Genomic DNA, 22738 nt, shown 5'->3' with positions numbered 1-22738 from the left:
CCGTCCCCTCATCCCCGTCCCCTCATCCTCGTCCTCATCCTCGTCCTCATCCACATCCTTGTCCTCGTCCTCATCCTAGTCTCCGTCCCCTCATCCCCATCCCCGTCCTCGTCCTCGTCCCCATCTCTGTGCCTGTCCTCATCACCCTCTCAGTCCCCATCCTCGTCCTCGTCCGCGTCCCCTCATCCCCGTCCCCGTCCGCGTCCTCGTCCTCGTCCTCGTCCTCATCCTCGTCCTCATCCACGTCCTCATCCACGTCCTTGTCCCCGTCCCCGTCTCCGTCCCCGTCCTTGTCCCCGTCTTCGTCCTCGTCCCGGTCTCCTTCCTCGTCCTCATCCTCGTCCTTGTCCTTGTCCTTGTATTCGTCCTCATCCTCGTCCTCATCCTCACCCTTGTCCCCGTCCTTGTCCCCGTCTCCGTCCCTGTCCTCATCCCGGTCTCCATTCTCATTCTTGTCCTTGTCCTCATCCTCGTCCTCGTCCCCGTCCTCGTCCCCGTCCTCGTCCCCGTCCTCGTCCCCCCGTTTTCCATTAATTTCACCGTCCTCCTCCACAAAGCTGGCGCATTATCTGGAGGAAGACGGGATCTAAAGTAAAACCCTGAGGGGGACTTCATCAGCACGGCAGACAAAAGCTATTAAAGTTGTATCTTAAAAGGTCAATAACACCGGCTGTAACGACGGTGACCGTTTAATCCAAACATGTGTGTGTGTGTGTGTGTGTGTGTGTGTGTGTGTGTGTGTGTGTGTGTGTGTGTGTGTGTGTGAGTGTGTGTGTGTGTGTGAGAAGGATCCGGCTGTCAAAACACCTCCACAGGTAATGAGGAGCTCAGAGAGCTGATTCCTGCCTCTTAATCAGAGCACTGTCTGTGAAGAAGTGTGTGTGTGTGTGTGTGTGTGTGTGTGTGTGTGTGTGTGTATGTGTGTGTGTGTGTTTCTGTGCAACACGATCAATATTGCACAATCCTACAAATCCTGGAAAAGGTCCAATGGCAACAGTATCGTCTTCACAAAAGATAACAAACAAGACGAGACCTTCTGCACACAAAATATTAACCTTTCATTCATCTCTTTTTATTATTATATACAAATATATATATATATATATAAATATATATATATATATATATATATATAAATATGTATATATATTTTAAATGCACAAACAAGATGATAACTTGTGTCCCTAATATATTAAGATCTGTAGATAAGATCTACATAACTTACCAAAATAACTGTACTAGATATGAAGAACGAATCAAGATATTAACTTAAAAATAATTTAAAAAACAATTGTCTACAGGCAATGATACCTTTGTGTACACAAGACAACAACGTGTATGCAAACTTTGAAAAAAATCTAATTAATATTTGAGGGAACAAGATAATATTTGTGTGAACAAGCATGGGCGTCGAGCTGGAGCAGGAGGTGGAGCAGGAGCAGGAGATGGAGCAGGAGGTGGAGCAGGAGCTGGAGCAGGAGGTGGAGCAGGAGGTGGAGCAGGAGGTGGAGCAGGAGCTGGACCAGGAGGTGCAGCAGGAGCAGGAGATGGAGCAGGAGGTGGAGCAGGAGCAGGAGCAGGAGGTGGAGCAGGAGCTGGACCAGGAGGTGCAGCAGGAGCTAGAGCAGGATGTGGAGCAGGAGGTGGAGCAGGAGATGGAGCAGGAGATGGAGCAGGAGGTGGAGCAGGAGCTGGAGCAGGAGGTGGAGGTGGAGCAGGAGGTGGAGCAGGAGGTGGAACAGGAGGTGCAGCAGGAGGTGGAGCAGTACCAGCTCGATATTGTTGGGCTCACCTCCACGCACAGCACTGCCTCTGTAACCAAGCTCTTGAAGATGGGTTGGACTTTGTGCTTTTCTGGAGTTGCCCAGGGTGAGAGGCTGGTACCTGGTACCAGAACACCTTCGGCCGGAGATCAATGATTGACTTTGTAGTAGGGGAACTACTGACCCAGACGGAGGATATCATCGGGCGATGGAAAGAGCACTTTGAGGAACTCCTAAACCCGACCAACATGTCCCTTGGAGAGGTGGCACCACCTGAAGACTTGGGGTGGTTGCAGCTAAATCCCTGGTGGAGGCCACTAAGGTAGTCAAAAAGCTCTTCAATGTCGCATGGGGGTCGGGAACAGTGCCCATGGACTGGCAGACCAGGGTGGTGGTTCCCATCTTCAAGAAGAGGGACCGGAGAGTGTGCTGAACTATCGGGGTGTCACAACACTCCGGGGAAAGCTTCTGGCAGGGTGCTGGAAAGGAGGCTCCGACTGTTTGTCGAACCTCAGATTTAAGACAAGCAGTGTGGATTTCGCCCCCTTCGTGGAACAGTGGACCAGCTCTTTACCCTTGCAAAACTACTGGAGGGGTCCTGGGAGTTTACCCAACCAGTCTACATGTGCTTGTAGACTTGGAGAAGGCTTTTGCCAGGGTCCCTCTGGGAGTTTTGTGGGGTGTGCTGCGGGAGTATGGGGTGTCGGACCCGTTGCAACTGGCCATCCGGTCTCTGTACTGCAGTAGGAGCTGTGTTCGTATCCTCTGTAGTAAGTCAGACACGTTCCCGGTGGGTGTTGGCCTCCGCCAGGGCTTCCCTTCATCACCGGTCCGGTTTGTGACTTTCATGGACAGGATATCTTGGCGCAGCCGGCGGGCAGAGAACGTCAGGTTCGGGCTCTCGGGGTCACCTCTCTGCTGTTTGCAGACGATGTGATCCTGTTTGCCTCCTCGGAGCGTGATCTCCAGCATTCACTGGGGCAGCCGAGTGTGAAGCGGTGGGGATGAGAGTTAACATCTCCAAATCTGAGGCCATGGTGCTCTGCCAGAAACCGGTGGATTGCTCCCTCCAGGTGGGAACGGAGTGCCTACCCCAAGCGAAGAAGTTCAAGTATCTCGGGGTCTTGTTCACGGGTGAGGGTAAGATGGAGCGGGAGATGGACAGGCGGATTGGTGCGGCTGCAGGCTGAGCGGGAAGGCTCGCTTCCTACTGGAGGTTCTCCGGGTTCTCCAGGACACGCTGGAGGAGTTGTATCCAGCTGGCCTGGGAACGCCTCGGGACCCCCCAGAATGAATTGGAACATGTTGCGGGTGAGAGGGAAGTCTGGGTCGGGCTGCCGGACCTGCTGTCACCGTGACCCGACCCCGGATAAGAGGAAACAATGAATGGAAGATAATATTTGCGGTAATAACATCATATTTGCTTAAACATTTTAACTTCTTGAACAATATCCATATCTTGTGTGTTGACTATAATAACTAATACGATATAAACATATTCGTTTTTGCAGATGAAATATGGTTTGAATCAGGCGGCTTCCTGTTCATAAAAAGGTGAACTTTAATTGCAGCGACGCGACGGGACGTGAACCCTCGAGCCTCTGGTCGTTAACCCTCGAGAGGACTTGTCTCATGGGGAGGTGAGGGCTATGTGTGTGTGTGTGTGTATGTGTGTGTGTGTGTGTGTGTGTGTGTGTGTGTGTGAGAGAGAGAGAGATGAGGTGATAGTGCGTGTGTGTGTCTGATAGCATCTCTGCAGCAGTAATGTGATATTTGTGTCTCGCTGGCCTTCAGATCCGGTGTCAGGCGGCAGATCTCATCTCCAATGTAAGACAATTTCCGCAGATGTGAAAGGACCGTTTCTCCAGTCAATAGACTATAAATTGCTCTCGGAAAACGTTCTCATCGTAACGAAAGGTTATTCACTTTCCTCCCGGGGGCCACAGGCCGACCCCTCCTTTTTTAATAATTTGTATGTTTGGTTGTTTGGTCAATCTCCTCTTGTGGAGTCTCATCTGAGAGCCCATCAATCAGCTGCCGCCTGCCAGAGAGCTGCTGCCACAACATTACAGCTTATTAAAACGAGGCCCCGCCCCCCCACTCAACAAGTGATGAAACGCTGTTTACTGCAGAGAGACACAGGTATCATCGTCTCATCGCCTCCAGAGAAACATCACGGTGAGGTCATCATAAAATCATGCAAAAGAGAAACATGAACATGAAACAACTAAATCACAAAATGAGACATTTACATCATCAATAATTTATAAAAAAAATAAAAGTCCTTCAATGAGATCAACAATGTTTGTCAAGATGTATTCAGACAGAAGGATGAAGATCAGAAATATCATATATAATAATCTATAATATAGATCTGGAAATATTTTCATCACCTTGAAAACCAATCTTAGAAAAATAAAGAAATATAAAATAATCAAACAAATCATCAGATCTCTCATATGATCCCAAACGATTATTGTTTTCATTCTTCAGTCAACTCAAGTTATTATTATTATTGTATAAGAAGATAAAATATACTTATACTTATAACTTGGACAAAATCCACAAATACATGTTTTGACAATTCAGGAACTCTTTCTATTATTTTCTGTTGCCATTTTTTATTTGTGTAATTATGTAGTTTCCCATATTTGACGATGTTAGAATGTTTTGTATTGATGTATTAATTGTTTGACTGTTTATTGGATGAAGATGTTGTGGTTCTTGATCAATAATTATACAAAGGATTTAAAAAGGTTACAAAATAATAATCATTACATTTATATTATTTCTCTCTCGTGATGTAAAATAATATAGAGGCGATCTCATGAATCCTTCTGTTTCATATTAATAAACATCTGTTTTCTCAAAGACGGGCATTTAATTAAAATGTGACCTCAGACTCGTTTAATGATCGGAGACACTTCAGGTCCTGATCACCGTGATCCATAACCGTAGAGATTAATGATCGATCTAACAAGCTTCTCAGTTACATATTGCTCTGATTGCTCAGCATTACTTTATTTAAATTAAAATAAAGCTTATCACTGTGACGACAGGACTTAAATGATGACTCCGTCTTTATGTTGGCCGTACATTAATATCACTTTTTATCTCCGTCCAGGATATTAATAATGGAATACTGTGGGAATTAATACTTTTGATCATTAAGAGTTCAGGGCTGCACGAGTGGGAGGAGTGAGCGCCCGGGTCGTCATTAATAACCATCGTGGAGCTCACGGCCAGATGATTGATCAGAAATATTAATAACACCAAACGGCAAATAAATGGCACCATTTAAACGTTGCGTCCACAAACGTCTCGTCAGGAGGAGCAACGACGCAGGAGCGACATCCAGGAGAGCCGGGAACACGTCCTCATCATCGTCTCCTCTCGTCCTCATCATCGTCTCCTCTCGTCCTCATCATCGTCTCCTCTCATCCTCATCATTGTCTCCTCTCGGCCTCACCATCGTCTCCTCTCATCCTCATCATCGTCTCCTCTCGTCCTCATCATCGTCCTCACCAATGTCTCCTCTCATCCTCACCATCGTCTCCTCTCGTCCTCATCATCATCCTCACCATCGTCTCCTCTCGTCCTCATCATCATCCTCACCATCGTCTCCTCTCGTCCTCATCATCGTCTCCTCTCGTCCTCATCATCGTCCTCACCAATGTCTCCTCTCGTCCTCACCATCGTCTCCTCTTGTCCTCATCATCGTCCTCATCATCGTCTCCTCTCGTCCACACCAACGTCTCCTCTCGTCCTCACCATCGTCTCCTCTCGTCCTCATCATCATCCTCACCATCGTCTCCTCTCGTCCTCATCATCGTCCTCACCAATGTCTCCTCTCATCCTCATCATCGTCTCCTCTCGTCCTCACCATCGTCTCCTCTCGTCCTCATCATCGTCCTCATCATCGTCTCCTCTCGTCCTCATCATCGTCTCCTCTCGTCCTCACCATCGTCTCCTCTCGTCCTCATCATCGTCTCCTCTCGTCCTCACCATCGTCTCCTCTCGTCCTCACCATCGTCTCCTCTCGTCCTCATCATCGTCCTCATCATCGTCTCCTCTCGTCCTCACCAACGTCTCCTCTCGTCCTCACCATCCTCTCCTCTCGTCCTCACCAACGTCTCCTCTCATCCTCACCATCGTCTCCTCTCGTCCTCACCAATGTCTCCTCTCGTCCTCACCATCGTCTCCTCTCGTCCTCACCATCGTCTCCTCTCGTCCTCATCATCGTCCTCATCATCGTCTCCTCTCGTCCTCACCAACGTCTCCTCTCGTCCTCACCAATGTCTCCTCTCGTCCTCATCATCGTCTCCTCTCGTCCTCATCATCGTCCTCACCAATGTCTCCTCTCGTCCTCATCATCGTCCTCACCAACGTCTCCTCTCGTCCTCACCATCGTCTCCTGTCGTCCTCACCAACGTCTCCTCTTGTCCTCATCATCGTCCTCATCATCGTCTCCTCTCGTCCTCACCATCGTCTCCTCTCGTCCTCACCATCGTCTCCTCTCGTCCTCACCAATGTCTCCTCTCGTCCTCATCAATGTTTCCTCTCGTCCTCATCATCGTCTCCTCTCGTCCTCATCATCGTCTCCTCTCGTCCTCACCATCGTCTCCTCTCGTCCTCACCATCGTCTCCTCTCGTCCTCACCAATGTCTCCTCTCGTCCTCATCATCGTCTCCTCTCGTCCTCATCATCGTCCTCACCAATGTCTCCTCTCGTCCTCATCAACGTCTCCTCTCGTCCTCATCATCGTCTCCTCTCGTCCTCATCATCGTCCTCACCAATGTCTCCTCTCGTCCTCATCATCGTCCTCACCAACGTCTCCTCTCGTCCTCACCATCGTCTCCTCTCGTCCTCACCATCGTCTCCTCTCGTCCTCACCAACGTCTCCTCTCGTCCTCACCAATGTCTCCTCTCGTCCTCATCATCGTCTCCTCTCGTCCTCATCATCGTCCTCACCAATGTCTCCTCTCGTCCTCATCATCGTCCTCACCAATGTCTCCTCTCGTCCTCACCATCGTCTCCTCTCGTCCTCACCAATGTCTCCTCTCATCCTCACCATCGTCTCCTCTCGTCCTCACCATCGTCTCCTCTCGTCCTCACCAATGTCTCCTCTCATCCTCACCATCGTCTCCTCTCATCCTCACCATCGTCTCCTCTCGTCCTCACCATCGTCTCCTCTCGTCCTCACCAATGTCTCCTCTCATCCTCACCATCGTCTCCTCTCATCCTCACCATCGTCTCCTCTCATCCTCACCATCGTCTCCTCTCGTCCTCACCATCGTCTCCTCTCGTCCTCACCATCGTCTCCTCTCGTCCTCACCATCGTCTCCTCTCGTCCTCACCAATGTCTCCTCTCATCCTCACCATCGTCTCCTCTCGTCCTCACCATCGTCTCCTCTCGTCCTTACCATCGTCTTCACCATCATCTCCTCTCGTCCTCATCATTGTCCTCATCATCGTCCTCACCATCGTCTCCTCTCATCCTCACCATCGTCCTCGCCATTGTCTCCTCTCGTCCTCACCAATGTCTCCTCTCGTCCTCTCGTCACCTGAACCTGAGCCGCTAGAAGGCGTCCAGCAGCAGCTTCCTGTTTCTCTGCTGCAGTAAAGGCTGCAGATAGATTTATCTCCCCCCCCCTGACCTCATACATCACGCCTCGTGTGAGACATATTAAGTGCTTTCCTCCCCCCCCCCCCCATTAAAAGTAAATAATCCGTAGAGAATGAGGCATTTGTTGAGGAGCAGAGCCATTCTTCATACGTGACAGGTATCTGTTGTAGAGCTGGGAAGGTAAAGGAGGGTGAGGAAGAGAAGGACAAGGAGGAGGAGGAAGAGCAGGAAGAGAAGAAAGAGGAAGAGGAGGAAGAGGAGAAAGAGGAGAAAGAGGAGGTGGAGGAGAAAGAGGAGGAGGAGGAGGAGGAGGAAAAGGAGAAAGAGGAGGAGGATGAAGAGGAGAAAGAGGAGAAAGAGGAGGAGGAAAAGGAGGAAGAGGAGAAAGAGGAGAAAGAGGAGGAGGAAAAGGAGGAAGAGGAGAAAGAGGAGAAAGAGGAGGAGGAAATGGAGGAAGAGGAGAAAGAGGGGTGAGGAAAAGGAGGAAGAGGAGAAAGAGGGGGAGGAGTGATGTGTGAGTGGACTGAACTAGGCTTAACGCTCTTCATAAAGAGGATCCAGGAGGAGCGCTGACTTCATTAAGGAGGTGTTAATGAGCGGAGAGGAAACCAATTAGTAATTAAGTAATCATCATCATCATCATCTTCATCATCTTCATCATCTTCATCAGCTTCATCAGCTTCATGTTCACGTTCAGACGCTCAATTCATCCCTCGGCCTCCAAATAAATCATGCAAATTCATGAAGTGACGCTTTTGTTTTATTACAGCGTGTTATGTCATGTTCGCTGTCGAGGAGCGAGAGGAGGCGCTTATTTATGGTCCTGTGTGTGTGTGTGTGTGTGTGTGTGTGTGTGTGTGATCAGGATATTGATGATCTCCACATGTCCACTTCTGACTGTCTGGCCTCGATCTCTTTGGTCTATAAAATACATTCATATAACAATATAAACACATGAGTATAATAATATAAACACATTAATATAATAATATAAGCACATTAATATAGTAATATAAACACATGAGTATAATAATATAAACACATTCATAGAGTAATATAAACACATGAGTATAATAATACAAACACATTCATATAGTAATATAAACACATTCATATAACAATATAAACACATTTATATAACAATATAAACACATTCATATAATAATTCAAAACATTCACATAATAATAATAATGTGTTTCTGAAGCATGTCGATACATAAAGTGTGAAATGATTTATGCATCAACATGTTTCAGTATTTTACTGTTATGTACTTTATTTGGAGGAGGAGGAGGAGGAGGAGGAAGAAGAGGAGGAAGAAGAGGAAGAGGAGGAGGAGGAGGAGGAGAAGGAGGAGGGGGAGAAGGAGGAGGAGGAGGAAGGGGAAGTGAAGGAGGAGGAAGAGAAGGAGGAGGGAGGAGGAGGAGCTGCCTGAGGTTAAATGGCTCCTCGGTCCTCCGTGTCCTCCGTGTCCTCCATGTCGGTAAACACGGTTCTTAAGGAGTCCCTGGGAGCCGGGCCCGCGCGGCCCCTGACCTCTGACCCTGACTCCTGACCCCTGGCCGCGCGCCCGACATGATTGCTTTTGTTCCGCGCAGGATATTTAAATGTCTTTATGAAAGCGCGGCGTGCGGGTCGTAACACGCCGATTCTCCCCGCCGCGTCCCGCCGAGGGGTCGCGGCCCGCCGGTTAACAAAGCCGCGCTCACAATGATCAGCGCAGTAATAGAGGCGGGTCACACGGGGTCGCTTCCAATTTCCACTTCCAGGGGAGGAAAATGAAAACAACTCATTTGCACAAATCTGAATAACTCAGTCGCTCCAAAGGAGAGATGGAAACATGCGCGCGGAGACATAAAGGAGCCGCGCGCTAATGACCATCAGACATGAATCCAGATGCGGGAAGAAAGCTCCTTTCTCCCGCGGCCTCGGCGGCGTTTAAACGCATCATAAATGTATTAGAGCAGCGGGCCGTCAAACAGCTGCAGACAATTAATCTTCTGCAAATCTTATCGAGGAATTGGATTCTGCAGCAACATCTGCTGCGGCGCGAGCGCTCATGCGGCGCCGCGCGGCGGCGGGCACGCGCCTCTTCATCGTCGATGAAGTACACATTCATAGTTTTCCCTATTCGGGAAAAATAACATTCAGCAGCATTAAAACGTCATCCATCAGCGGGCCCGGGGCCACCGCGGCTCAGAAATTAAAAAGTATTCATTTCACAGAGAAGTTGCTCCGCTGAGCCGCTCGGCTGCTTTACTTATTTATTTATTTATTTATTTCTGCTCAGAATGAAATTGGAGCCACAGGAAGCGGTTTCCGCTCCGCTGGAGCCGCGGAGCACGCGCTGCCAACACGAGCCTGCAACAGACGATGCTTTCATATTCAATAATACATGACGTCACCTTTACATTTTCCTTCGAACACCCAACTACTTTCATCTTTTGTTTTGTTTGTCTATTCTCTTCATTTATTTCATTTTCTTCTTTACATTTCAGGAGCAACATAAATTTTGTTCTAACGTTATATTAATGAGGTGGGCGTGTCCTCGCGTGTCCAGGGCAGTGATTGGTCCAGAGTGTGATGGTAATATGATACCCATAAATATAAATATCTGAATTATTTCAAACGGAATCGCTGTTAAAACTTGTATCTTCACTTTTGTGTTTCTGTTCTCCATCTGTGCACTTTCATTTATTTTACTTTTATATTGCATTGTATTTATTTTATATTTACTTACATACAGTATTTATATATTGGTGGTTAGTGTGTGTGTTAGCTTAGCTTAAAAACATAAAGTGGATCCATTCGGCCCGATAACATGAATCGACATACAATTGTATTATTTTATTATTGTATTATTATATTATTGAATATTGAAGCATCTTTTAACACAATATCAGCTCTTCTTAATAAGAAAAATCAATGTCAATAATTAATATATTCTGCTGCTCTTCTCTTCAGGTTGTGAACGTTAAATTAATTTATGCTAATGAAAATTATTATATGTCATTTTTCTGGATCTGAACTGAAATTTTATAATTCCATTTCTCCAGCATGAAGCAGATTAGCGGCCAGCTGATCTCGTGCATTATAAGATATGATGTGTTGCATATGAATGCGTTCCTTCATAGCTTGTGATCTCACAGATGGCGACATCATCTCGATGAGGCTGTCGTCGGTCGCGCCGCCTGACGCTTTCTTAATACGAGTTTGATCGGCTGTAACTTTGCTGCCTGGCGCTTGTTGTGCTTTTTCAAAAATATTCTGGCAATCAATCCTCATCGCTGTTTCTGCTGCTTATTACGGAAAATGATTAAAGTGATGTGTCTCTGGAGGAAACAGCGAAGACAATAAAGTCTCTTAAAGAGAAAGACCAAGGAGATCAAGGAAACCCGGAGACCTCACAAAGACTCAGTCTTTATCGGATCTGAACTTCAATCTGATGCTTCATTCTGTCCAGATGTTGGAAACATGGAAACTCACACGGAGTCTGACTGACAGCTGTCCACTCAGTATCTCCTTTGGCTCCTCCCACCAACACCACGACACGGAACATGAATAACAGCATGATGTCGTCGTTTGCTTCTGAAAACCACAAATGTGTTGAACGTTGACTTTTTTACACGTGTAGTTGTTACATTGTTACAGTGTTATGGTTATTACATTGTAACATTGTTACATTGTTGTGGTTGTTATAGTGTTATGATGTAACATTGTTGTGGTTTTATATTGTTATGGTTATTACATTGTTGTGGTTGATATATTGTTGTGGTTGTTACATTGTTATGATGTAACATGTTGTGTTTTTTATATTGTTATGGTTGTTACATTGTTGTGGTTGTTATATTGTTGTTGTTGTTACATTTTTATGATGTAACATTGTTGTGGTTTTTATATTGTTATGGTTGTTATATTGTTACATTGGTGTGGTTGTTATGGTTGTTACATTGTTGTGGTTGTTACATTGTTGTGGTTGTTATGTTGTTACATTGTTGATGTTGTTACATTGTTATGATGTAACATTGTTGTGGCTGTTGCATTGTTGTGGTTTTTACATTGTTATGGTTTTTACATTGTTATGGTTGTTATATTGTTACATTGTTGTGATTGTTGCATGGCTATGGTTTTTACATTGTTATGGTTTTTACATTGTTATAGTTGTTACATTGTTACATTGTTATGGTTTTTACATTGTTATGGTTGTTACATTGTTATGGTTTTTACATTGTTATGGTTGTTACATTGTTACATTGTTATGGTTTTTACATTGTTATGGTTTTTACATTGTTACATTGTTATGGTTGTTACATTGTTATGATGTAACATTGTTGTGGTTGTTATATTTTTACTTTGTTGTGGTTGTTACATTGTTATGTTTTTACATTGTTGTGGTTGCTACATTGTTATATTGTAACATTGTTGTGGTTGTTATGTGTTCCGTAATTATTTGACCTCCAGGTCGTGATGCCTAACCAACTGTTCCACAGCGTTAAAACGTGTTATTGTGTGTTTCTGTGACGTGATACGATCTGAAGCATATTCAGGAAACATATTTTTAGTACTGAAACATTTGATGCCAACATGTTTTTCTGCTCACCGTTTACTTCTTTCTAGTTATTTCTACTGTGATGATGATATTATTATAATTATGATCCGTTTATTCGCTATGACCCTGATCACCTTTGATTGGAATCATTAATGTTCCCGAGATGAAGATGAGTCATCACACATATTTTAATATTTTTTTTATGACTTATATATATATATTATATAAGTATATATACTTATATATTAATGTTCGACATAAAGAGAGACAGAGAGGGATTCTTATATGAAAATATAAAAAGATGTTTTATACTTTAACACAAGAACACAGACTAGAACGTGGAAGTATTTTACCAGTTTATTTAATGATGTGTTTACTTAAATAACAATATTATAAAATGTACTGAAGGTTTCCAATTCTAGTTATTATTATTGAATTATTATCACTAATACGTTGAACTACTTTACATGATGTTTAATTTACAGCAGAGCTTATATTTTATTAGACGATCATATGTTCATTAAATCTTATTCTGTAAAGTAATTAGTGAATAATATAAACAATAAGATAATAATTATATTTTATACTTCTACATATTGTTCTTTTATTCATCTGACAACTTTAGTTACTTTAGAGATTCAGATTATTCATCAGCTAATGAACTATGATTTATTATAGATATAGAGTCATTTAAATGAGTTCCACCTTTAAAGTGATGAACACGTTAATGCATCAATAATTATAAATATCTAATTCTGCACATGAGCGCTTTTCTTGAGTGTGTTTTGATGACAATACGTGAAGATGAAGAACAGCAGCAGCCAACTGACGGCCCACAATGCATCTGTGTGGCTGTTTAAAGCCGAGCGTGTTTTGTTCAAAGCGACGCGTTCGATTCATCATCAGCGGAGAGCGGATGAGTAACGCTCATCCATCATCCATCCCGCAACGCAATTCATCTTCATGCGGAGATAATTTCATATTAATGAACCGGGCGTTTATTTGATTGTTGCTTTGATGAAGTTGCGTTGCCGGCTGCGTTGCCCGCTGTGTGGCCCACTGAGCGTGACAGTGAGGAGGTGCTCGCTGCTCCTGCTGGAGGTTCATCTTGGTTCTCCTCCTGTCTTCATGCGGCAAGTGGAGCAGCAGGAGCACGAGGAGCAACAGGAGCATGAGGAGCAGCAGGAGCACAAGGAGAACAAAGAGCAACAGGAGCACAAGGAGCAGCAGGAGCACAAAGAGCAACAGGAGCACGAGGAGCAGCAGGAGCACAAGGAGCACAAAGAGCAACAGGAGCACGAGGAGGAGCAGGAGGCTGCAATCCCACTCATGTAGGACGTTGCTCGTGCTCCTCCTCCTCCTCCTCCTCCTCTCCTAACACACAGGAGGAGGTCAACAACTTCAGACTCAATCAAAGCAACAACAAAAAATCAATCGTGACCAATTAAAAGTGTTTAGTTTAGTCACACACACACACACACACACACACACACACACACACACACACACACACACACCAAACTGAGGTCAGCTTCATCAGACCTGTTGGACAGATGTGACGCTCCCATCAGCACGTATGTTCTACTGCACACACACACATAAATAAATATATATATATATATATATATATATATATATATATATATATATATATATATATATATATAATTATAGATTACGTTTACACACGTTTGTGATAAAACGATGAAATCAGAAACATCAGAGAAGATGCGATCACCTGATCATGTGAGAATCCATCTGATAAAGATGAAGATGATATCAGAGACTCAACTGCACCCCCCATCAGTAGTATTGATCCCTCGTCTCATTGATCACAGCAGCACGAGGCTTTAAAGCTAATGGAGACCATATTCATATTTACTGAGGAGCTGCATTCCACTTATGGATCACCTGAGGGGTCAGGAGGGGGCGGGGCATGAGGGGAGGGGGGGAGTCTGTCTTTTATGATGTCCCTCTGAAATCTATCTGGATCCCATTAAATTGGATATAAAGATGTGCAGACACACACACACACACACACACACACACACACAGTGTCCGTGTGCTCGCCTCAACAATCGTGTTCTGGCTTCTGATCCGTTTAATAATTCATAATCTTGTTAGTGGAGAACAAACATTTCTGTTCAGCTCGGGAGCGAAAAACTGAGGAGAATTCACACTCACTGCTCTGAGGAGCAGTCTCCTCCTCTTCATCTTCCTCCTCCTCTTCCTCCTCATCTTCCTCCTCCTCTCCTCTTCATTGTCCTCCTTGTCCTCCTCATCCTCTTCATCGTCTTCCTCCTCCTCCGTTACACCAGAGGAAGATAACATTTATTTGTTTATTATTATGAAAACATAAATCAATAATCACAGGACTAAAAGTTACAGCTCTCACATATTTCTTCCATTAATTAACTAAATGTTTCAACATTTCATTGTTTGTAGTATTTATTGTTATTTATGTGTATAAATGTCCCCAGATAAATATTATATATATCTATAATCTATAGATTATAGATATATATCTATAGATTATAAATATGTATACATATTCTATAGATAGATATAATCTTTCTCTCTCTCTCTATATATATATATATATATATATATATATATATATATATATGATCTATAGATATATATAATATGAGCAAACAGCTGACTAGACAAGTTTCTAACAGATAAAACATATTCAAACGGACGAGAGATTCCAGATGTTTTTGTTTAATAAAAACTGAATTGTAAATAAAACATGATTCAGTAAAATAAAATAAACGTTGAGAGAAACAGAAGAAATTATGACTAAATGTGATGTTTTAAATATAAAGAAAGGTATTATTATATCATGTGTGTGTCTGAGTGTCTGCGAGTGTGTGTGTGTGTGATTGTTTGGATAGTTTATAGTATTATCAGAGTAATATTTTCATGCTTCACATGAATCGTCCTGCGGCCCTCTGACGGGTCTCGACCCTCACGTTGGGAACCACGGCTTTAAATCAACTTGGACAAGGTATTTATATATATATATATATATATATATATATAACTATTTTTCTCCTCTCATATTATAAGTATTTCTCTTTTTAATCATTATTCATAAATTGATGTTTGTGTTAAACATGGTCACAGTTTTTCTAAACATAAACAAATATAAATCATGTAAATTCAAGTTAAATATAAGTTTGACGTACACGATTTTATTTGATGTATCGGCTCAATAAAATGAAAAACAGCAGAAACACGAATGAGGAAGAAATTACAAGAAATATATTTGACCATCAACAACATTTATGTTCAGAGATCCAACAGAAAAAAACATCTGAGACCTCACTGATAAAGGTAATAATATATATTTATATTATTATACATATACAGTATATATTATATACCAATAAAGTTGATGTCGTCATTAGTTCTGAGTAAAACCGGCTGAAAGAGTTCTTGTGTTGTTATACAGCACCTCCTGCTGGTGGACACACTGTTACACACACACGATGAAGAGGATGATGAAGATGCTCAGTGCGGTCCAGCGATGATGCTGCTGTATTTCTTCTGCTGCTCTTCTTTAAACGACTCCTTCACTTTCCCTCTTTTCAGTCCTGCGTCCCTGAAACACAGTTCACTGTAGTACACGCTGCAGTACTGCTGAAAACACAAGTACTCTGTCAGTACTTGGCCACAACAGGTGTAACCTAGTACAATGAAGTCGTATTTAGTACTTACCAGGCCAGGTCCAGCAGTCCTCCCTGATGAGCGATGGCGGATTTCACTCTGTTGGCAAACTGAGTTGCATCCTCACCGTCCTGAACCCAACACACAGTATACACATTATACACACAGTACACACACATTATACACACAGTATACGTCAGGCCTGGTCTAAAAGGAGGACCCAGATGCAGGGGATATCCGTACAGGCGCACTTTATTGTTTCCTTTGATCCAAACAACTTTCTCACTAAACCTTCAAACATAAAGCGCTCCCGAAGGAGGGGGAAAAAAACAGAACAAAACTACTTACGCACAAAAACTCTTGGGGAAAATCTAACTAGGGCTGTGGACGCGGGCTTTGGTGCATGGACCAGGACAAACACTTTGGCACAGGACAGAGGGAAGACGCAGACTATATGCACATGAGGGTAATGGGGAACAGGTGGAACCACTCAGGGATCAGGGGAGACAATCAGACCGGTGACACATGAGGAAGGGCAAGTGACCTGAAACGAGAGGAGAGTCAGGCTTCAAAATAAAACAGGAAGTTACGAGACAAAAACCCAAGACAAGACAACCCTCAGCGCGGTGTGATAATGTGTGTATACTGTGTATAATGTGTGTATACTGAGTGTATAATGTGTACACACAGTGTACACATTATACACACAGTATACACACATTATACACACAGTATACACAGTGTTGTAGCAGGCGGAGCGTACCTGTCTGCTCATGGGAGGGAGGTACCACACGTTGACCACGATGGCCCAGCTGCTCATCATCCTCAGCAGGTAACTCACCATGTTGTATTTACTGCTGTTCCAGAAGGCGTCTCCGAAGCGAGCGTCGTACTGAAACACAGAGAGGAAAGGTCTCACCTGGTGGGTTCTAGGGAACAGGTGGATTCTAGTGAACAGGTGAGGTTCTAGTGAACAGATGGGTTCTAGGGAACAGGTGAGGTTCTAGGGAACAGGTGAGGTTCTAGTGAACAGATGGATTCTAGTGAACAGGTGAGGTTCTAGTGAACAGATGGGTTCTATTGAACAGGTGGATTCTAGTGAACAGGTGAGGTTCTAGTGAACAGATGGGTTCTAGGGAACAGGTGAGGTTCTAGTGAACAGATGGATTCTAGTGAACAGGTGAGGTTCTAGTGAACAGATGGATTCTATTGAACAGGTGAGGTTCTAGTGAACAGGTGAGGTTCTAGTGAACAGGTTGTTTCTAGGGACCATGTGAGGTTCTAGTGAACATAGTGAGCTGCTGGGTCTGCTGAAGTGTAAAACCCGCTCCTCCCCTCCAGGAGCTGTGTTCTGGTTCTGTGGTTCTCTAGAGACCGGGCCTCACCTTGATGGTGACCGGGTAGATCGTGCCTCCGATTTCAAAGCTTCCCTTCTTAAACATCATCACTGACGTGTTGTTGACGCAGGTTCCTGTTACACCCAGAAGTTATAAAACCATCACCATCATCATCATCATCATCATCATCATCATCATCATCATCATCATCATCACGACCTTCAGCACACTCTGACCTTCAGGAAATATCAGGATGGGAAGTTTGGTCTTAGCTGCAACGTGAGCTCTCAACCTGCAGACGGAGGAGAGATTTACTAAAGAGCAGCTCGCTTCTGGGTCCTCCACCATTCCAAATCAGTTCCCAGTTAGTTCATCCTTAGTTCCCACACGATCATCACTTATTTAATAATAAAATGTTAAATAAAGATGAATCTATCATCCGCTGCAGTAAATCTCCACCTGCTGGTCACCGTGTGGCGGTCCTTCATCTCCGACCTCTCGAACCAGACGTGTGGACACGACCTCACCATGGACCTCTGGAGGACCCCCATCAGCCCTCCGTGGATCTGACCCACCTGAGGACAGGACAGCGAGCAGAGCAGTGACGTCACCGCATCCACACGCGTGATGCAAGACACGCGTGATGCAAGACACGCCATGACGCTCACCATGGCGTAGCAGCCGTCGTTGGCCAGAATCACCACGTCGATGGGCGTGGTGTGATTGGCGACACATATTCCTCCTTTCAGAGGTTTGTTTTCTCTGCAGAAACAAAATGAGGATGTTGAGATAGAAACCTGATCAGTGATCAATAACGTGACTGACCGGCTGTGGTAGAACCTGATCAGTGATCAATAACGTGACTGACCGGCTGTGGTAGAACCTGATCAGTGATCAATAACGTGACTGACCGGTTGTGGTAGAGGACGGTGGCTGAAAGGCCTCGGGCACAGATCCTGTAGCAGCTCAGATGGACGAGCTCACTGAGCCAAGTCTTCACACTGAAACAGACATATTATTTATTGATTGATTATTGGTATTATTAGTTCAATAGATTATTATTTGATATGTGTTAGAATATTAGAGACAGAACTGAACATTGGGTCGTAAAGGTAGTACAGTGTTGCTCTATCTGGCTACTGTGTTGCTCTGTCTGGCTACTGTGTTGCTCTGTCTGGCTACTGTGTTGCTCTGTCTGGCTACTGTGTTGCTCTGTCTGGCTACTGTGTTGCTCTGTCTGGCTACAGCGTTTCTCTGTCTGGCTACAGCGTTTCTCTATCTGGTTTTGCCGTGTTGCTCTGTCTGGTTGCTGTGTTGCTCTGTCTGGTTGCTGTGTTGCTCTGTCTGGTTGCTGTGTTGCCGTACCTGCTCTCAGGCAGAAGTCCAACCAGACTGGTTCCGATCACGAGCCACGACAGGCCGATGCTGGCCAGCGTGATCCTGAAGGAAGAGACCAGCTGACGTTACGGGTAATTCGGTTGATCAATAATCAATAAAAAGATTCAGGAGCCGCAAACTGAAAAGATGTCAACGACTCTTTGTTAAGACCGGATCCATTTAATGTGATTAACGTGGACACAGAATCCAGTTCTGAACTACGGCCCTGTTCTTTCAATCTTACTTCTTCCTCTACTTCCCACTCTACTTCCACCTCTACTTCCTCCTTTCCATCCCGCTCTACTTCCTCTTTTTTCTCCAGATCACTGAGCTGGCTTTAGACCACATGTGGAGACTCGTCCTATTGGAGAGCTGTGCACCAGGTCTCAGATAAACAGGACAAAGGTCCACAGCTGGACAAGACCTAGACCCCTAGATCACCAGGATCTTTAGTCTCAGACCTATTTAAAGCCAGAGGCCCTGTAGTCTGACCTGAGGGGGAAGAGGACGCAGTAGCGTACGAAGACGCCGACCCCCCAGATGACGGTGAGGCGGAGGCTGATGTAGCGGAAGTTCTGGTTGGTTCTGGTGAGGAGGTTCCAGGAGTTCAGCTCCTCGGAGGAGAAGCGCTGGGTCACCTGGTCGTCCACGATGCTCTCCAGACCTTTGTGGTAGAAGTAGAAGGCGTCGCTCAAAGCAAACTCCAGAGACCCCGAGCTCCTCAGCTGCCCCATCGCCTCCTCCATCGAGCCGTCCGCTCGATCAATGATTCCTGGGACACAATCACAGCACCGGGGGTTACAACCGCAACACCAGGGTTACAGTCACAGGACCAGGGGTTACAGTCACATCACCAGGGGTTACAGTCACAGGACCAGGGGTTACAGTCACAGCACCAGGGTTACAGTCACAGCACCAGGGGTTACAGTCACAGCACCAGGGGTTACAGTCACAGGACCAGGGTTACAGTCACAGCACCAGGGTTACAGTCACATCACCAGGTTTACAGTCACAGCACCAGGGTTACAGTCACAGGACCAGGGTTACAGTCACAGCACCAGGGCTACAGTCACATCACCACGGTTACAGTCACAGCACTAGGGTTACAGTCACAGCACCAGGGTTACAGTCACATCACCAGGGTTACAGTCACAGCACCAGGGTTACAGTCACAGCACCAGGGGTTACAGTCACAGCACCAGGGGTTACAGTCACAGCACCAGGGGTTACAACCGCAACATCATGGTTACAGTCACAGCACCAGGGGTTACAGTCACAGCACCAGGTGTTACAGTCACAGCACCAGGGGTTACAGTCACATCACCAGGGGTTACAACCACAGCACCAGGGGTTACAGTCACAGCACCAGGGTTAGCGTCATTAACGGACAATGCATGTAGTTCACATCAACAAGAACCAGTCGCATTTAGTTATGTAGCCGAGGTTTTATCTTGCGCCTATACTTCACTTTATTAATAAAACAACAACACGATGCTGCGTAGTTTGCACAAGAGGGCAACCATTTTTATTCTCGTTCCACACTTCACTAGAACATTTCCTCTCTCCTTCCATTTTTCCATTCACAATAAAAGCCCCAGAAATGTACATCAGAACACTGCTTCCTAGACAACTGTTCAAATACTCAACATAATAGATTAGTAATAGTTAGAACAAACAATGGCAAAACAATCCAACAAAACCGCGGCACTAAAACACCGCACCTAGCAGCAGCAGCAGCAGCAGCCAAACAAGCTCCCTGCTCTCCTCCCCGCGCCGCCTCTCAGCCAGCCACCCTGCTTGGCTCTCCGCCACGCTCACCCGAGGATGCGATGGAAAACAGGTCTAGCAGCGCGCGCTCTCCCACCACTTCCACGGCGCGAGCTAAGCTAGCTTTGTGGAGGTGGGTGCCGGCGGAGAGCCAAGCGGGGTGAAAAAAACAAACACAAAAAGCAGAAAAGGCAATTTACTCACCAGATGCTGTTCACTTAATAAAGACAAAGTCCATCCGCACCTCTTGGTTAACCAACAGTTCAATGACGTAGTTGTTCAGTTCATCGGTGCGCTTCAGTGAGGATCGTCACTGCCAAACATGCAACCCTCCATGAGAAAGGCATAAAGTAAATCCGCCACCAAGTCCGTTTCTCCTCCTCCTTCAGCCATTGAGTGTTAAAATAAGCAAAACCCTAAACATGTCATAACTTCTCTTGTTTCAGCCTGAATTGTTCTTGTGCTGGCAGTACAAATCCAGCACCAGAACTCTGCTGCAAGGTAGCGTTTCTGTTGACACACTGACCAATCACAGCGCATGTAAATGGTCAAGCCTGGCCACTGACCAATCACACGTCCACGCCATTTTGCAGGCGCTGGCACGTCAAAGAATACACCCAGCCTGTCAAACTAAAAATCTGATTTGTTGAAGTCTATGACAATGAATGACCACGTCCACTGCCTGTGTACTTCAATCTGCAGCCAGCTTAAACTGCTTTGCCTCCATAGAGACACAGGAGGAGAAAACATCTGATTGGATGAAACTATCCTTCAAACCAGCTGCACTGAAAGCAGCGCTGCAGCCTGAAGGCAGAGCAACAGAGGATGACAGGAGCTGTGCAATGAGAAAATAAGCTATTAGGGAACAATTATTATAACACATGTAGTGTATTCATGAAAAACAATTAAATTATAAAATAGCTATAACTTTGTGATTCTGTTTAGGCAAGCAGAGAAGGTTTAGCTGGCCCTGACGGCCCACCACTGGTATATATGTATATATATATATATATATATATATATATATATATATATATATATATATATATATATTGTATATATACATATGCAGCCTGTTTAAGGGTTAAGGCCACGGTGAACTCTGAGGGTACACTAGTGTGTTTTTTCTCTTATCACAAGGGTTACGGTATTGTAGCAATTCAAATGAAGTTAAACAACCCTTTGGTTGCGGAGATAATTTAGTTTCCGTTTTTAAAAACAAGATTTTTGTTTTTTGCGAAAAAGAGGTGGGGCTAAAAGCTTAATAAGAGTTTAAAAGGTGTTTAATAAGAGTTTAATAAGAGTTTAATGAGAGTTTAAAAAGTGTTTAATAAGAGTTTAATAAGAGTTTAATAAGTTTTTTATTGACTATTTTACTATTTGCTTTGTTTGAAGTTGACAATGGGGAAAAGAAGAAATCATATTGTATGACCTCATCAGCTATGTCTCTACTTGTTGTATGTATGTATGTATGTATGTATGTATGTATGTATGTATGTATATATATATATATATATATATATATATATATATATATATATATATATATATATATATATATATATATACATACACATACACATATATCCACACATACAGGAGGCGTCTTGAACCAAAAAAGGCTTTGAGTATTACATAATTGTCCGTCAGCGTGTTCAATACTTGTTCCCTGTGTCATTTCACATTATTACACGTAACTTAATGTCTGAACGTATTTCTTTGGTTTTCTTTGTGTGATCATTTGTTGTTACCGACATCTGCTGAACATGTCAAAATGTTTAGAAATATATTTAGTTAGACAAATTGTGACTTGTTCTTGCATGAGACCCGGTCCTGGACTCACCGTGGGGCAGAGGGACCGGATCACTGGGCCGCTGCCGGCCTCTCTGGATCCGGAGCGTGGCCCACTGCAAAGACAGACGACCTTTGACCCCGTGCTCGCTGCTCCACATTTCATAACTGTTCAAACATGTTGAGAAAGACGGGACTGAAGTCCGCTCCGTTACCTCCAGGATCTGGACCAGGACCTGGATGTAGACCCCGGTCACCCCCAGAGAGAGGCCGAACACGGCCGGCAGCATGATGAGGAAGACCACCACAAACATCCACATCTGGACCAGTCCCACCGCCACCGACCACCAGTCTTCCATCGCCGGCTCCTCGGAGCTCACCAGACCCCTTCACCAGTCAGACCAGTGAGACAAGTGAGACCTGAACACGGTGATCAGCTGGACTCTGACTCTCATAGAGCGGAATAAAGAAGTTATTATTATTCGGTTTGATATTTTTTTATAGTTCCATCAAATAAAAAATATTTAGAGCAAAATGATTTAATAGTCAATGTTGTTTCAAAGTAAACAGAATATCTTTCATTCATAAACGATCATAAACATTCACAACATTCATAAGCATTCACAACAAGGCATTTGAAGACATTTTATAAACCAAACAACGAATCAATTCGTCTAAATAACTTATAATAACTTAATCATTAATATGTTGACATGTTGTGGAACTAATGAGGATTTAATTAAGTTGACATCAAACAGGAATTACTGAATATTACCTGTACCTGTTAATTTTAGTCACTGGTGGAATGTATTTAGTCGAGTACTTCACTAAAGTACAACAGTCTGGTACTATACAACT

General features: G+C 44.4%; 1 protein-coding gene across 1 annotated transcript; it reads right to left on the bottom strand.

Annotated features, from left to right (window-relative positions):
• Positions 1–15153: 15153 nt before the first annotated feature.
• On the bottom strand, positions 15154–22239 carry gpat3 (glycerol-3-phosphate acyltransferase 3; the record flags this gene model as incomplete). Its single annotated transcript, XM_079235143.1, has 12 exons — positions 15154–15543; positions 15660–15739; positions 16372–16500; positions 16994–17079; positions 17182–17237; positions 17405–17520; positions 17614–17707; positions 17857–17946; positions 18311–18385; positions 18815–19094; positions 21933–21996; positions 22096–22239. The coding sequence occupies 12 exons, from the start codon at positions 22237–22239 to the stop codon at positions 15453–15455; spliced, it is 1305 nt and encodes a 434-aa protein (XP_079091269.1). The 3' UTR covers positions 15154–15452.
• Between the last annotated feature and the right edge of the window lie 499 nt (positions 22240–22738).

Source organism: Taurulus bubalis, assembly GCF_910589615.1.
Source record: "Taurulus bubalis genome assembly, chromosome: 19".
In the NCBI taxonomy this organism is placed as follows: Eukaryota; Metazoa; Chordata; class Actinopteri; order Perciformes; family Cottidae; genus Taurulus; species Taurulus bubalis.
The sequence above is the reverse complement of the archived record's forward strand: the minus strand, read 5'-3'. Positions and strand labels throughout refer to the sequence as shown.